This window comes from Aotus nancymaae, unplaced genomic scaffold (assembly GCF_030222135.1).
Source record: "Aotus nancymaae isolate 86718 unplaced genomic scaffold, 86718_ANA_hifiasm-v0.15.2.pri h1tg000036l, whole genome shotgun sequence".
Taxonomy (NCBI): domain Eukaryota; kingdom Metazoa; phylum Chordata; class Mammalia; order Primates; family Aotidae; genus Aotus; species Aotus nancymaae.
Window position 1 is genome coordinate 4,885,309 of NW_026988450.1, and position 18,445 is coordinate 4,903,753.

General features: G+C 35.6%; 1 protein-coding gene across 3 annotated transcripts in view; it reads right to left on the reverse strand.

Annotated features, from left to right (window-relative positions):
- Nucleotides 1-8,267: 8,267 nt before the first annotated feature.
- Nucleotides 8,268-18,445, reverse strand: part of RB1CC1 (RB1 inducible coiled-coil 1) — a 99,792-nt gene continuing 89,614 nt past the window's right edge. For 2 of the 3 annotated variants that reach the window (XM_012442914.2, XM_064384179.1), the window contains 4 exons: nucleotides 16,659-16,717; nucleotides 13,896-14,032; nucleotides 10,499-10,569; nucleotides 8,268-9,646 (listed from right to left, as the gene is read on the reverse strand). In XM_012442914.2, coding sequence (XP_012298337.1) covers nucleotides 9,569-9,646; nucleotides 10,499-10,569; nucleotides 13,896-14,032; nucleotides 16,659-16,717 — 345 coding nt within the window. In that variant the 3' untranslated portion in view covers nucleotides 8,268-9,568. The remainder of the gene's footprint in view (nucleotides 9,647-10,498; nucleotides 10,570-13,895; nucleotides 14,033-16,658; nucleotides 16,718-18,445) is intronic. The other variant, XM_012442916.3, reaches the window with a different exon arrangement.

Genomic DNA, 18,445 nt, shown 5'->3' on the forward strand with positions numbered 1-18,445 from the left:
GGCTGGGATTTTAAAACAATGAGCAGTCCAACCAAGATAATGTGGACTTGGCTGTAGTCTCAGAGATATAACTAGAATATAATTATAGTCTCACAAAAGCTAACACCTGAACAATTGAAAGGACAGCATGAACTCAACAGGGATGAGAAAGGGACCTAGAGAAGGGTGCTGGGGTAAGGAAGACATCTGTGAGCCACACTGGGAAAGGCATGTCTGTCCTACAGGAGGCTACACAGCTGGGCCATTAGGGCCCCCCCGCCGACTACTAACTCTTGCTCCCACTTCCAGCTTTCCAGTCAACTTTTGGATGACTCTGCTTTCCAACAAAAAGAAAGAACATATTTATTTATATTTCTCTTGGCACTATCTTTTTGGTTTATACAGTATCATACCCCACATGACATGCCCTGCACTTATACAACATGGAAAAATTAGTACTAAATTAAAAAATTTTTCGATTTTACAAAAGTTTGATGATATTTAGAAAACACACAGTACGGGCATACTTATAAAAGAGATTTATCTTTGAAGCCAAAAGATGACTATATATGCACACACGTGCTCTAAATGCGAAGCAACATCTTGACATTCCAGTTACATTCACAAGCCTTTGCTCACCTCCTGATCCTCTGAACTAGGGACTGTTGCTGGTTCATGATGAGATTTCAAATACCTCAACTGAGAATACTCTTTATTAATAACAGTAAATGGCTAGTTTAATAAAGTTAATATTCGATTGTTTGAAAAGCCTCTCCGGTCTTAGGAGTGCACAACTGCTCACGGTCACTGCCAGTTAATGTGGAGGTCATCTGGGAAATAACAGGCTGGGCAGGGACCTCTCTCACTCCCGCTTCACATGGGAGTATCAGGACCAGACAGGTGAGAGAATGCTCTTATGAAACTATTTAATAAAATATTATTATTTATAAGTCACTTCGAAATATTGTAAATAGGCACAATTGCTTTTAGTACTAACTGTTAATAGGAAAAGCCCTCTGCTAAGATTCCCAGAGTGTGAAATGGCCATTGTCAAAATTTATTAAAGAGTAAGTTGCTCACTCATGCTTCACTGTATTCTTTGATGCTATAGGCCAAGCTGGGGGAATATTAATGAAAAACGTGTTATTTTTAGAAAGGATCTAATTAAGCATATAGTAGCATGAAAACAGAAAGGAAAAAGCCGAGATTTTTACTGGACTATAGATAGCCTATTTTAAATGTGACATGTTGACAACTCCAGGAGTCGTGCTTCTCAAACACGTAGAATGTAGAGATAAACTGGTAAGAAATGACTATGACATAAACTGCTGAAAGAATGCAGTGATAGCGTATGCTTGTGAAGATAAGCTTCATACTTTTGGAGAAGTTTAAGAACTCATTTTTTAAGAAACTACGCAATTCATGTTAGAAGCCTGGGCTAGTTAAGGAGCCCACTGGTAGAGTCGAATTCCAAAGAGATTACAAGTGACACCTACAGTAACTATTCACTAATACTATGACTAACAGAGAAATTAATTGGTGGTATTTCCGGACCAGTCTAAGAAAAGGATATTACACCACTCATTTGGATTTAGATTGTCAAAAGCATCTTTGCTATTAAGTCCCACAAAACTGGAGAGTTCATTCCAAAGCAAAACATTTGTAAAAATAGCTAAAGAGCTGAGTGTTGCAAATTCTTAAATTGTCAACATTAAAAACTTTAGTGATGGTTTAGTACAGTTAGAGAGATTCCTGTCTCTAGAAGGCCAAAGGGTGACATCTGTTAAAATGGTTCACTGGCACAGTATTTCAATGGGGCATGGATACTAGGTAAAAAGGCAGTCTGATGTGTTTTCGTATAGGACATCTATGTTATGTTACTGCATTGTAGCAGAGTACGTGGAGGACTAATCTTGCATTTTGTTATCTTGAGGCTTGCTACTTGTTTCTGCTAACATTAGTACTGGTATTGCTATTAAGCTTTAAGGTAGGAACGAAACAAACAGGTGGAGCTCTAACTGGTTTCCAAGTCTGAGACACCTAAGAAATATGTACACCAAAATAGCTTAAAGCTGACTGTTCAGTCTCATTACCACTATGTTAAGAATTGTTTGAAATAATTTCCATCTTACCCATAAAGACTGTAAAGTATACAAAGTATTTTTTAAAAATGGCCAAAGACAGCCTATGTCCTAAGAGTATGACTAACATAAGAGCTATCAATTAGTGGATACTTTAATAATAGTTTTCACAGCTTTCCAGTTTTCACTTCTAAGTAAAATTGGTAAATCTATGAAAATTTGATTTTAAAGTAAACATTACCAAGTTTGGAATCTCCAAGTGCACCTATACATTTTTATCTAAATCTTAAAGGGCACTACCTATTTTAGACCTAACGTAAAAAGAAATGAGATTTTAAAAAGATCACAATTTCCTTGCAAGCTACTCTCATACTTTGACTGTGGGTTGGCTCTGTGATTTGCTTTGACTAACTGACATGTCTTCAAAGCTTCTTTTGCTGTCACTCTTGTTGGAATGCTGCTGCCACTGTTTAAGAACCGGGCATTTTGATAGAGGCTCAAAAGGAACCAAGGTATCCCTAACTAATCTCCACACGACTGCAGTCACATGCGCAAATGGTTATTTAAGGCCAAGAAGTGTAGGAATGAACAGTTACACAATATACACCTGACACAGAAATTAGTACCAACAGTGAGACTGCTGTGTAACAAAAACTTAGAATCCATGACACTGCCTCACAAAGGCTGTAAGAATGGTGAACAAAACTGTACTAGCAAAAGCTGGAAAAGCAAAGAAATTGCTACTGAAAACTGGAAAGACAGGAACTTGTATCTTGTGGTGGCAAAACAACTGACAAAACTATGAACTCGTGATTCTGGCTAAGGTAGTTTCCGGGAAATGTTCAAAACATCAATTGGCTTATTTTGGCTCTGTATAGCAAGGCATGGGAAGAGAGAGATGAAACAGAGAAGAAACTGTTCTGCTGGGTTGGATCCAGTCTTTGCAGCAAGCTGAAAATCCTCAAAGAGTTTCAGGGTAAGAATAGAATCGAGCCTGTGGCCATTATGCCCTTTGCTATAACTTCAGGTTTAAGTCATAAGCCTAACAGACCTTCTTATGTAGACAAAGGGGCTCCTATGAATCTTGAGTGTTTTTCCATAGTACACTAGCCCACCAGAGAGAAATCTGTTTAAATTACAATTTAACTTTTAGAGAACTTCAGTTTTACAGGAAACCCAAAGTTTTAAAGAAAACTGTACTTTGCTGAACATATATGAAGCTATTTCAATTAAAAAGGTCTCAAGACTCCTAACTTTCAACAACAGAAAATGGTAACCAATCTATTGCATGAGTCACCCTCAGAGCACCTAAGGCAAATGCCATACTATTAATTTTCAGCAAATGTACCTTTTAGTTCCTTTTTGTTGTCTTGGGCCCATGCATTAAGGTAATGACATTCAGTGGTTAAACTATTCTAACCACTAGAGGAAATTTAGGTATAATTTTTTCCCCTAACTGGAAAATCACCATGTTAGAAGTCAGAAGTGATGAATTTGACTCCCAGATGAGATTATAATTCTGAGACAGTGGTCAAGTCACTAAACTCTTAGAGCCTAGTTCATCTTTAAAATTAGACCAGTAGTAATGTCACAGAAAATGGCAGATTAGGACCCTCAGAGAATTGGTCCCTCCACTCACATTACCTGATGCAAAAGTCCTGTACAAAATACTAGCAAATTGAGTTCAGCAGCATTTTAAAGTGGGATCTATTCCCAGAATGCAAGGATGATTCAACATACAAAAATCAAATGACATATTACAGTGATAGAAGAAAAAAATCCCATAATCATCTCAATTTAGGCAGGAAAAGCATTTGACAAAATTTAACACTTTCATGATAGAAACACACACACACACTGAACAGACTTGAAAGAAAACATCTTCAACAAAAAGACCATATGTGAAAAACCCACAGCTATCCTCATACTATTGTGAAAGACTTAAGCTTTTCCTGTAAGATCAGGAACAAGATAAGGATGTACATTTTGATCTCTGTTTGACATAGTATTGAAGTTCTGGCCAGAGAAATTGAAGAGGGAGACACAGGCATCTCAGATCAACTTCCCCTTTTCATTCCTAAGACTGTAAACTTCCCCTTTTCATTCCTAAGACTATAAACTGAAACCCTTTTCATATGTAATTTCTGAGACTGTAAACCGAGACCCTTTTCATATGTTAAGCTATAAACCTAAGATTGTTCCACGTGTAACATCTAAAGTATAAGCCTATATAAAGACAGAACCTTCCTTTGTTAGGGGAGCTTGGCTGTTAGGCAACTATGCCACCTTGCTCCCGGCCGAATAAACCCTCCTTCTTCCTATATTCGGTGTCCAAGAGATCCGTTTCCTGCGGCCACTCCTGCTACAAAATAAGGCAAGAAAAAGAAACAAAAGGCATCCAAACTTAAAAGGAAGGTGTACAACTATCTGAATTTGCTAATCTGAAAATCCCAAAGAATACATGACACATATACACACAAATGGTAGACCTAATAAATTCAGCAAAGTTTCAAGAGTACAAGATCAAGACACAAAAATCAATTATGTTTCTTTACATCAGCAATGAATAAGGAAATTAAGAAAACAATTTTATTTATAACAGCACCAAAAAGAACAAAATAGGAATATATCTGGCCACACAGGTAAAAGACTTATACATTAAAAACTATTAATTTTGGTGAAAAAAATTAGACACAAATAACTGGAAAAATATTTTGTGTTCATGGACGGTAGACTTAATATTAAGATGGCAACATTCCCCCAATGTGAGCCACAGATTGAATGCAATCCCTATCAAAACACCAATGACTTTTTTTCCAAAATGGAAAAATACCAACCCTAAAATTCATGTAGAATGTGACGGAACCCCTAACAGCCAAAACAATCTTGGGGAAAAAGAAGCTGGATTCATACTTCAAGATTTCAAAATTTATTACAAAGCTACAGTGATAAAAAAAAAAACTGTGGTCCTATCACTCTTTATATTATACATAAGAATAGACTCTTCAAGTGGTGCTGAGATTACTGGATAGCCCCACATACAAGAGAATAAAGTTGAATCTCTACCTTACATCATACACAAAAATTAACTTAAAATGGATCAACAACCTAAATATAAAAGAGAATACTATAAAACTCTTAGAAGAAAATACATGAGTAAATCTTTATAACCTTGGATTTGGCAATTGATTCTTAAGTTGTGACACTAAAAGCACCAGCAAAAAAAGAAAAAAACAGGTAACTTGAACTTCTTCAAAATTAAAAACTTCCTTGCATCAAAGGAGATTCAATAAGACAACCTACAAAAGAGAAAATATTTCTAAATCATGAGTTTAGTATTCAGAAAATATAAAAGGGGAGAACTCTTACAAATCAATAATAAAACAAAACAAACTAAAAAAGAGGCAAAGAGCTTGAATAGGTTATTTCTTCAACAAAGACACATAAATGACCTGCAAGCAAGCAACATCCACTAAAATGGCCATAATTTGAAAAAAAAAAAAAAAAAAAAAAAAGGAAAACAACAAGTGATAGCAAGCATATGAAAAAGTTGGATCCCTCATACGTTACTGGTGGGAGCGTAAAATGGTTCAGCCACTGTTGAAAACAATTTGGCTGTTCCTCAGAAAGGTAAGCATAGAATTAACCATATTTTCCAACAATTCTCCTCTTAGGATATACTCAAAATAATTGAAAACAGGTAACCAAACACATGTACAAATTGTGAATGTACATGTGTTTTTACCTTTTGGCTATGGTTACTAGTGCTGCTGAGCCAAAAGGTAAAAACCATCTAAATGTTCAACAGGTGAAGGAATAAACAGATTGTGGGCTCTACGTATATTATATACATGTATATTATATATTATACACATATTATATAAATTATACACATGTATATTATATATTATATATGTATATGACATACATATATTATATGTGAAATATTCAGCCATAAAAATGAAGCATTGATGAACACTGTTCATTTTCAAATGATTAACTTTATGTGAATTTCATCTCAATATATTAACGATGAAACAAAAAGGACTAGGTTAGATGATTTCTGAGATTTCATAAAGATTTAAAATTATAAGCCTATAATTCTTCCTTATTTTCTGGATACAAGGTGGAAGGAGTTAGAAATAAAGTTCATAATCAGCTGTTTAATGTCCTCCCCTTGAATATGAGGAGACAAGCCAGGATCATAAGATATCTGAGGAAAACTTCCAATATGAAATAAAGACTAAATGAGAAAAAGAGACCATGGAAGACAACAGAGAGAAGAAAATTAGAAAAACACTAGTTTGTATCTTCAGAGTTTAAAAAAAATGACAGATCCACAGGATTCATGAAAAGGTGATCAGCAATCTTGGAAGTTAAAGTCACAGTTGCCAACACAAAATTCAATGACGTGGCTTAAAAGACATAGTGAGCACACTCCCAGAAAACACTAAAATGTTAATTAGTAGAATATATGGAGATAATTTACCATTTTCTAAAAAATTCCCTTAGTGCTACAGGACATGTGTATCTAGGTTGAAACAGTTCTCTGGCTAGTACCAAGAATGGCTGGGTTGTGAATTTTAAGATATTATCATCAAACATAATCTATAAAAAAGCACAGATGGAATGGCATTAGATTTCTCAACAATACCCTAAACAATAGAAGGCAATGTCTGCAAAAAAATGACACTGTTTATAAAGCATGAGCCTAATTACAGAGGTTTAGAAAATTTATTTCACTAATTCTTTCCTAGGAAGTCCCTTGATCAAAATCTCTAGCAAGAAAGAAGAGAGAGTCCATGAAATGCAGATTCCTAACAAAAATGTTAAGGAGTCCTAGAATATGAAATCGTCAGCTTAAAGAGCAACCAGATGTTTGAAGCAGAACTAACAGTTTCACAATGGAGGTCTGAGAAATGTGGCTTGATAGGCTAAAATATGAAGCAGCCTCTGCATCTGAAAATACTGAAGCTATGATAACTAGAAGATAACAGAACAGTAAGAAAAAAAAATCAAACATCTTCAAATAAAAATTTATGGGCTGTACAAGAAAATATAATCATAGTTCACAACTTAGCAGAGAACAGTAAGTCATCATAATGCAAATCTTAAAGCACAAACTGGAAAGTAATAACATATATAGGAAAGGCAGAAGTGGGGAAGTTATGAAAGAACTAAATCTTCTTATATGAGAAAGTAAAAATTTACATGGATTCATTTTAAAAAATCAGCAAAGCCATATAATTTGACACACCATATACAAATATCTTTACAAGTAAAAGTAATTGCCTCTAGGTGGCAAAATTGGGAAATATGACAGGGATCTTGGGGTATATTATTTTTGAAAGTGTGCATGTGCTTGTACCTTGATAATTTTAAAAAATCAATAAAAATGACCGTTCATATGATTCTTGCTATTTCTGTTCTTAGTATATCCACACTCACCTTTGCCAAAATAAATCAATCTGTGTAATTCATGTGTGCTTAAAGTTTACTGGCAGTAAAAATGTGATTTAAATCTTCATTTATGTAATAAAGGGAGGTACATTTCTATGCAAATCTGAATAGTACCTTACAGATTTGATTGTACTACATAAAGAAATCTCCTAACAGCTAACACGTTGAGTCCCTAGCATATGCCTGAAATTGTTCAAAGCACTTTACACTTATAACTCTCATTTAATCTGCAAAATATCTCTCAAAACTGAGTTTCAGAATTTATGGAACTCACCTAAAATTAAAGTTAGATCCAAAACTGGAAGTGAGGTATCCTGATGCCAGAGGTCAGGGTACACCACCTTTACCCAAAGGTAGTAACTCAGCTGACGGGTTTACATTTCCAAGTTTCATTTCTCTTCATCTTTTTAACTAAGAAACTTATTTCATTTTTTTGTGCTTTATAAAGATACATGTGAACAATGAAAGAACAGACACAAAACAGCATGTAAGGAAACCATAGGCAACAATCTTCAACAGCAGTATTAACAAGACAATGATTAGATTTGCTATCATGTGTTCACAACAATTCCACAGCAAATGACCACATATGAAATTTGAAGGGTACCAATTAAGTCAAAATAGCCTAACTGGCAGATTCATTTAGACCTAACCAGATCTGCTTAACAAAATCGCTCTCTATATATAAAGTTAATGATTTAATATTCTTTGCATAAAGGTGTCATGGAAGGATTAAATAGAAACATGTGAAATCATTTGTTCATTTATTCATTAACGTCAAATTCAGTTTTCTATACACTATGATGTTTATTCCATTTTGTACTATTAGATATACATATTTAAAAAAATATTTAACTTATTTTTATGAAGAAATTAAATATTTTCTGAAAAAAATTATTTTATTATTGTTCTCTAGCAACAAACCTCAAACAAGTCTCATCCAACTCAACTAACTCATTTAAATAACTTTGCTCAATGGCAACTTCTCTACAGATCTACACAATTCTATTCTACATAACACTGTTTTACCCTGTTACACAGTATATAGTTAAAGAACATTTTTGTAATAAACATGTTTCTCTTTGATATGATACATAACAATATTTTCACACTTCCCAGCAATCACTCAAATATATTAAAAATGTATCCTTCTTTAAAAGGCACACACATTTACAGGTTCAAATCTTTATTGTTTTAAAATTGTACAGTTCTTTTACAATACAATATTTTGTTATTTAAATGACCTCTAAATGGTTAATGTGCAATGAATATCTTTTGTTCTGAAACTCAACCATGAATTACGATTTCATCAATATTATTCTAAAGAGTCATAAGATGTTGGGAAGGTTTGAGTCTGCATTTGAAATGGTTAATAGCACAGACTCTTTCCTTTAGAACCCAGATGACCAATCCATTGAAAGTGCTTTTGAAGACTGCTGATTACTTATAGCTGATCTTAAAATCAGTCAATCAAATTATAGTTCCTTTTTGAAACATCAAAGGGCATTTTAAAAAATGAAACAATTTGCTTTAGTAATCTGAGGCAAACTCAAAATTATGATTATCTGCATGCAATACCACTCCTCTTTAAATAGTTTTGAAGAATGTATACATTTTATAAAGAATATGTTAAAGAGTGCAAGTATTCTGATATTGATTTCACAAAAGGACAAATGCTGGTAATAAAAACATTTAACATCTAAGTTCAAGCTAGTGTATATTTAACAGGCAATTAATATGGCTTATGATAAGCCACAATGCACAAGGTATGCCCTTTGAGAAAATGAACTAGTTTGGTCCGCATTTCTAGAGTTGTCTGGGTAAAAAAAAATCAAAAACCAAAAACCATTTTAATTCAGCCAAGGATTTTGATAAATTTATTACTCCTAAAGTGAAGCCAGTTAAAAAGTAAATGATGTACAGCAATGAAGTATATTGTCACGCTGACTTTTGCATAAAAAGATGGCCTGCTGTTTGCGGAGTGATGAATGAGCACTGCAGGACAAATCAGAAAAAATGTCACAGAATGTATTAATTTTGTCCATAAGTTATACTTTCTTATTCCACGATACAGCTTTCACTCTATAAAACTTTGTCCCCAAAGGAACTTTAAATCTGTTTTGTGCCTAAGAGGGAAAGAAAAAATGGAATCACTACGATGATTAAAGCACATCTCTCTCTCTCTCACTCACACACACACGCACACTCCCCCAAAACAAGCAAAAATAAACCACATCACACAAGTACCCTATCATATTACTCACTCCGGAGTACTGAGGGGTTGGAGGATGTGGGGGTCTTTATCAAAGTATGTAAGATCTACCCCTCACCAACTAAGAATATACTGAGTGACTAATAGACAAAGTTGGTAGCCGCTGCTAAGTAATAGAATACAAAGTGAGCCATATGTCATTAAGTATCAATGAAACCTCAGTACTATATGGTTCAAGTTCTATTAGTGTTTTATACACAAAGTCCCCAAATTATAGTGAGTCAGTGCAGAATATAGTGCTTCTGAGCATTCTTGCTCAGATGATTTCACTGATTTTACAGCACTGATATTGTTACACAATCAGTCCATTTTTTAAGCCACCAAATACTTTACATTACCTTTCTTCAATGGAGGTTGAGTATGAAAATAATAAAAGATCAACTGTATTTAGAAATAAAATTCCCTTTCTGCCACTAGTTACGCAAGGATTTTTTTTTCCCTGCAAATTAGTTACACTAGTAACCTAACAGTCAGAGAACACAGACTTTGTAATAGTTTTCTTTTATACGTTAACAGTAACTACTACCATCTAAAGGCAGCATAAATACTTATAAATTGCTGGTTCAAATTCACTCTCATTAAAATCAAGCTCTAACTCAAATATGCACGAAGGCCAAGAACAGCACTGGCAATGATTTCCAAATAAAGCAGTATTAAAATGTTCTCTATAATTCCTAGGTTTATTATCACATGATGTAGTTTTTACCTTTTTGGCTTGACAGTATTCCTTTTCCATTACTTTTCCAAGTACCCAGGGTCTTCTAGATGCACCTGAAGCTAATACAATTAAATAGTTAATTTCTTTTTCAAAGTATGATTAAGTTGGTCATGAAAACATAACTGCCAGAATCAAAACAGACTAACAAAGTTCTCATGAGTGGAAGAATATGTTAAGATTTTTAAAACTGCCGAAATCACTGAAATGCTTAATTAACAATTTACAAAACTAAATTCATGTTACTTTTCAACCAGTAATGTGTGTATAGCTTTTGTTACTCATTAAATATACATGATATGTCAAATCACAGAAACAACAGTTCAGGAAACACTAAAATATCTAAGTACAAATCATGAACAAAGATCTAGGAATTCCAGGCTAACTCAATAGTGCCATCTATTGAAAGAACTAATAAAGATGAACTTTCCCATTTCTTTAGGCAAACAAAATGTGTAGGTTCAAGGCAAAATATTCATTTTTGAGGGGCAGTATTTTTAATACAAGTTTGCAAAGGCAGCAACTAAACAGTTCTCACATCTGCATGACACAGTGCTTGGCACAGCAGTGTGTATACAGTTGATACTCAATAAATAACAAATAAGGGATAACAACTCCAGAAGGGTGGTACTTGTGTCAATGAAGGAAAGCTGAAAAATGTGGGAGAGGACAAGATGACAAGGCTAATCCTAGTCTTCATAAAGCCAAAATGTGACAAGCCAAGGGGTACTCATTCTCTTTTTAAATTCCAGAAAAGAAGCTGTCATATTAAAGTTGACTTCAAAAGTATTCAGGCAATAAAGTACAGATGCCCCTCAACTTAGGATAAGGTTATGTCCAGATTAAACTCATCCTATATTGAAAATATCTAAGCTGAAAATGCATTTAATACCTCTAATCTACCATACACCATAGCTTAGCCTAGCCTCAGACCACTTACATTAGCCTACCACTTACATTATGTTATCCCTTATTTGTCCAGATTAAACTCATCCTATATTGAAAATATCTAAGCTGAAAATGCATTTAATACCTCTAATCTACCATACACCATAGCTTAGCCTAGCCTCAGACCACTTACATTAGCCTACAGTTGGGCAAAATCATCTAACGAAAAAGCGTATTTTAAAGTGTTGAATACCTTATGTAATTTATTGAATACTGTACTTAAAGTGAAAAACAGAATGGTTGAATACTGAAAGTAGGGTTTCTATGACCTTCTGCACCATGGTAAAGTCAAAAAACCTTAAGTAGCACTACCATAAGCTTCGAACTGCCTGTATTTTGCTTAGGCTAAAGCCTTTGAAAGAAGGCATACGGATTTTTGTTCCATAAAAATAATTTGGAAAGATATACAAGAAAGATATCCCAAATAAATAATCAGAAATGAACCTAAGAATATGATCACATGACAGAAAGATAAAAGCTCCTGGACAACAGGATGTGGCGAATACTCTGAAGAGCAAACTAGCACTTCACAGCCAATTACTAACATCCAAAAAGAATCGTCTAAAACCAAATGTTTGTATGATGCCGGAAGAGTAATGAACCCCACTATCAATAAAAACACTCTGGTAATCCACACTCTCCCAAGGCAACAATACAGGAGTAGATGACCCCAACTGGTATTCCTCAAAGGAAAAAAGGAAGGGGGGTTATTCATGGTTAAGTAAGACTGTTAAATAAATTATTTTCTGCAGTACTTGTGTAAGCCTTTAAAATGGCAATGTGCATTTTAAAAAGAGTTTTTAAATGTTTCCCAGGTTTAAACACTGAACTCTTAGAAAATGAACACGGAAATATTGAAAGGTAATGGTGTATGATTTAACTTATCATATGGTTCTGGGGGAAAAAAAGTGTTCACACATTCGTGTATATTTATATATAAGATACATGTACAAAGAGATATTGCAAGTGGGGTAAAATGTTAATAACAGGTGAATATGGGTAAAGGAATATGGGTTTTCTTTGTACTATATTCATCTTTGCAATGTTTTGTTAAGTTTAAAGATCATTTTCAATAAAAAGTCTGAACGACTGAAAAAAAACCCCACAGAAGGCAAAAGAAATGTCAGGTTCGTTATTTTCAAGGTAAAAAGTAATAAGTGAAAACAGTAAGTTGTAAGCTATCTTCTCATTTTCATGGTTACATGATTACTGTAACCATGGATACTCTAAGTGGCCCACCACAAAAAACCATGATGGAGTTGTCATAGGAAAGTGGCCTAGTTCAACAATAGGAATTTGCCAGCCTGGTAAACAAAGCAAGACCAAGTCTCTACAAAACAAAACAATACAGAACAAAAAAATTGGGTATAGTGGTGGTATACATCTACAGTCCTTAGTCTCAGCTGCTCAGGAGGCTGAGGCAGGAGGTTCTCTTGAGCCTGGGAGTTTGAGGCTGGAGTGAGCAATGACAGTGCCACTGCACTCCTGCCTGGGTGACAGAGCAAGAACTTGTCTTAAAGAAAAAATAGGCTCGCGCCTGTAATCCCAGCACTTGGGGAGGCTGAGGTGGGCGGATCACGAGGTCAGGAGTTCAGACCAGCCTGGCCAACATGGTGAAATCCTTTCTCTACTAAAAATACAAAAATTAGCTGAGTGCATGCCTGTATTTCCAGCTACTTGGGAAGCTGAGGCAGGAGAATTGCTTGAACCTGGGAGGCAGATGCTGCAGTGAGCTGAGATCATGCCACTGCACTCCAGCCTGGGCAACAAAGCAAGACTCTATCTCAAAAAAAAAAAAAAGATATTTCACTTTGTTTGCATGTCAGTCCAACTAGATTAAGAACATCAATCTAAATGGACTTGTTTTACTGTTAAAAATAATTCTGTTTAGGCTACTAGGATATCTATTCTGTTCTTTTTGAGTATTTTAAAAATCAAATAGGTAATAGACATTGTTCCTTAGCATATTTTAACAAAACTTATTTCCTTTTTAAAAAAATAAAGTTATAGAACAGTGTAACGAAAAACAAGGTAGGAACACAGGATGATACAGGATAGACTAGACATTTTATAATTCAAGAAAACTATTTTGCCCAAAAAAAAGGTAATGCTTTTATATAAACAAATAAGTATATATTAATCTTGACTAGTCTGTACATGAGAATTCTGACAATATAATTATGCAGCAGCCAGGGTATAAGACGCCTGAATCAATGCACATTCTGATCAACTGGTCCATTATATAAGCTACACTCCTTGATTCTGAATTATAAATGGAATTCATTAAAATAATGTAGATAATGTAGGTTTTATAAAAAACAGATTAAACAGGGTTCGCTCTTAGTGACTTAATTCTGATATAATAAACAGGGGAAAAAAATCTTTACTATGTAATTTCCTCCATTCCAGGTTTATATTTTAGTCATGGAATGACACTTACCACCCTCACCTGGTTTGAGATCCAGGGCAGGCAGAGACTCTGAATGTAGAAAATATAAAGTAGGACTAACAGTAAATAACACATAATTGTCATGGCGTTCGTCTAGGATGATGAGTACCAAATCTCCCACCTGAAAACTGAATAAAGAAATGCAATTTTATTGACTGAGAGTTACTTTCAATCCCCCTATTCTGAAAACTTAAGTATATAAGCTACAATGCTCAACTACATATTAAGATATTAATGCAATAATAAATTTCACATTTACATGATACTCTTTTTACATTCTGCCTAGCTCCTAATGGGACTGCTGGTCATGTACACGTGTTCAAAGGATGATGTCAGGGGCTATCAAAGACCAAAATTTTCCTTAATAAAGTTTCCATTATTTAATGTTAAGAAACTGGATGAAAAAAATAAATAAAAATAAATTAAAAAACAAAAAAAGAAAAACAAAAAAATAAATAAAAAAGAAACTGGATGGAAGGCAGAAAAAGCACACATTATAGTTTATCCAGTCACAGCAAGATCTTTTTCTCATCTTTCATTTCGCACCAAAAATTCAGAGGGACATCTCATTTACAGTCACAGTGTCAGAGAAAAATGAGATCTTGTCTCCAAGTGTAGTGCTCTTCAATTAAACGAAAAAGCAATTGAGCTAGGTCCACATGTCAGATGCTTAATTAGGTTTAACAAGTTGACAGATATTACTGTTTTGGGGTACAAGCCCAAAAGAAGACAGAAAAAGAGAGAAGTAGGAACAACCATTCACATGCTTAAGTGGTGTTTGTCTCTTTTACAGTCTTTTTTAGAACTGTTGTTCAAAACATCTACAGGCCTTGAAAATCAACCTCATATTTTCCAGTTATCAAGATCATTTAAGTTGGTAGATCCTATACCTAATAAATCATCAAAATCAGCTGGGGAAACTTTTAAAGTCTTTCATTTATTAAGTTATGCTACAAATACTTATTGACTACCTAACAACCATGTGGCAGGCACCATTCTGGCTAAACACCAAAAGCTAATAACTTTAAATGAAGAGATGGGGCCTCTATGAGGCAGTTTTTTTGGAGCTCATCTCTCTCTAGTCTCTGAAAGACTATAACTGCCCATTGACATGACATACAACTGGTAAAGACAGATACCACCCAGTCCTTTCAAATCATTGAGAGAATCAGGTATCTGACGACCAAAAATGTGGTCAACAAATTTAGAAGTAAAATATAAGAAGTAAAATAAAGGTCTTTAACTTTCACAACCGTCCCGTCAGGAATAAAAGGCTGAACACTATTCATGAGTTGCTAACAACACTTTTATTATTCCAGAGCTCCATTCAAATAACCAAAGCTAAAGAAAAGTTATAACCATAGGGTAATCCAATGCAGGAAAATTATTAAACCACTCAACTGATAAATTCTGTAAAAGAAAAATAAAATTCTAAGGATTCTCCAACCAACCATCTGAATGGACTTCCTCCTCTAGGCCAGCCCAGTGCTCTCTAAATTTAACCTGAAAGACTGGTTGAGGCCATGACAGGAAACAGGGGTTGGACTTGCCTCGTCATGTCCTCCCCCCTTTTAGAATTCAGGAAAAGCCAGTAAGAATTTAACATTAACACAGATAAGAAACATTTACAAACAATTATCTCACAAGCCTGCTACCTGGAGGCTTCATCTCATGATAACTTTGGTCTTCACAACCTCTTATCTTAAGCTGGACATTCCTTTCTATTGATAACTCTTCCAACCAACTGCCAACCAGGAAACTTTTAAATCCACGTATATCCTGGAAGCTGTCCTCCCACCTTTCACTTGTCCTGCCTTCCTGGACCAAACCAACTTGTATCTACAATGTATTTGATTGATGTCTCATGTCTCCCAAAAATGTATAAAACCCTCGACCACCTTGCGCACATGTTCTCAGGGGATCCTGAGGGCTGTGTCATAGGCCATGGTAACTCATATTTGGCTCAGAATAAAGCTCCTCAAATATTTTACAGAGTTTGACTCTTTGTTGACAATTTCATAGTTTATTATGAATTTGTAGCATATCAATAACATAAAATCTAAAAATGAAAATTGAGGAAATATTGCAACTTCAATACAAATCAAGACTCTCCAATATAGATGAACAAGACTAAGGAGATAAATGGGATTAAAAAGAGGTAGCACATGCTGAAAAGTTAACTGAAGGAAAAGGCCTCAAGGATATTTATGTGTATCATAATGTATAATGGGAATGTTTTGGCAATCTAAATGTTTCCAGAGTAACAATTTAGAAAAATCCTGCTTTGGGCCGGGCGTGATGGCTCACGCCTGTAATCCCAGCACTTTGGGAGGCCGAGGCGGGTACGAGGTCAAGGGATCGAGACTATCCTGGTCAACATGGTGAAACCCCAGCTCTACTAAAAATACAAAAATACAAAAAATTAGCTGGGCATGGTGGCGCGTGCCTGTAATCCCAGCTACTCAGGAGGCTGAGGCAGGAGAATTGCCTGAACCCAGGAGGCAGAGGTTGTGGTGAGCCGAGATCGTGCCATTGCACTCCAGCCTGGGTAACAAGAGCGAACTCCGTCAAAAAAAAAAAAAGAAAGAAAAATCCTGCTTTCCAATAAAGAACTTTTACTACTGAATACAAACAAACCCTCAGCTCTATGAAGCTGGCCCTGAAGGATGACTGTCACTGAAATACACTTTCACTAACAATTCAATTCAGTGAATGTTTTTCACAGAAAAATACTCACAAAACTAAAATACTTACTCTCTAATAGCTATCTTTTCAGAATGCCTTGAGGATACTGAAGACATGCTCTGAGACATCTAAAAAAACAAAAGTTTATGAACTTAAACAATTTGAATACCACATGTAATTCATACTGCAAAAATTTCACTGTTATACACATTAAAGCCTGTGTCCCAGCTTTAAAGAGCCCAAACTACCCAAACTAATATAGTTCTTACATTCATTAATAATTCCTTTACCTCAACAATTAGTCAATTTGATTGGATTAAAAATTGATTTTAGAATATTTTACATATTTAATCTTAAAAATAAAATAGAAAAAAAACAAATTTTTCAAGAAGACTTTGAAAATTCTAGCACATTAGTTTCAAAATCTTTCCTTTTGAAATAACGACAACGACAAAAAACCAAAAAGATTTCAAGTCTCCAGCCTGGGCAAAACAGTGATACCCTGTCCCTACAGAAAAACACAAAAAATTAGCCAGGCACGATGGCTCACACCTGTAATCCCAGCACTTTGGGAGGCTTAAGTGGGTGGATCGCCTGAGGTCAGGAGGTCCAGACCACCCTGGAGACCAGCCTGGCCAATGCAGTGAAACTCCATCTCTACTAAAAATACAAAAAATTAGCTGGGTGTGGTGGCTGGCACCTGTAATCTCAGCTAGTAGGAAGGCTGAGGCAGGAGAATCCTTTGAACCCAGGAGGCAGAGGATGCAGTTACCCAAGATTGCGCCATTGCACTCCAGCCTGGGGAATAAGAGCAAAACTCCACTGGGGAGGGAGAGGGAAGGGGAAAATGGGGGCAGGGGGAGAGGGAGGGGAGAGAAAAATACAAAATATTAGCTGGGCGTAATGGCAAGCGCCTGTGTTCCAGCTACTCAGAAGGCTGAGGTGGGAGGTTCACTTGAGCCTGGGAGGCAGAGGTTAGAAGTATGCAGCAAGCAAAGACCACCTGGTGACCATCAAACAGGCCATCTGGAGGCAAAGCTCTACCTGAGGAATTTACAAGTAATTAAACTTTCCTTGCATCTGGTTCCAGGTCTCTTTCAAAAATGTTCTAAGTAACTAGAATTTCTATACATCTCCGGAATGTATGCATGCCAAAAGTCACTGAGCAACACTTGCTGACACTGAGACACCAAAATGCCTACAAATGTAATCATTTATCACGACCTACATGGCCAATATTGGTCCAAACCACCCTTCAGCTCCCACCTTAAAGTCCATAAATGCTCGTGAGGAAAATTCACTGTGATTGTCTCAGTCCTCTCTTGCTGAGGTGCCCCACTGCACTCTTCTGCAGCGTTCACACTTTCTACTTTCCTTTTTTAAACCTATACTGTTATCAGTAAATACATCTTAACAACCCAGAGTCAATCATTTGCGATGCCAGTGTTCTGACACCATGCCTGGCAAACAATCCTACTCTGGTTAAACTGGGGTAGGAGCATAAAGTTCTGAAGGCTGAGAATAAACCTCCTGTCTCATCTCTAAGGCAATTCCTGAGATGTCTCAGTTTAAAAAACTATTGTGAACAATCATGAAACAATAAAAGATGCAATAGCCAACCATTTCCAACCATTTCCTCTCCTGATCATGAGCAAATGAAATGGTACTTGCTAGCTGAAAAGCTATCTCCAGAGCTCAGCGGGGACTGTTCTGCTCTTCAAATGGGCTTCAATCCATTTATAAGACTTGGGGCTTGGAAACCAAGGTCTCTGAAGCTTGAAAGGGTGGTAAAAACATCTTTCCCAAGCAAAGTGAGTGCAATGCATGGTTGCACAAACCAAACAGGTATGAATTTC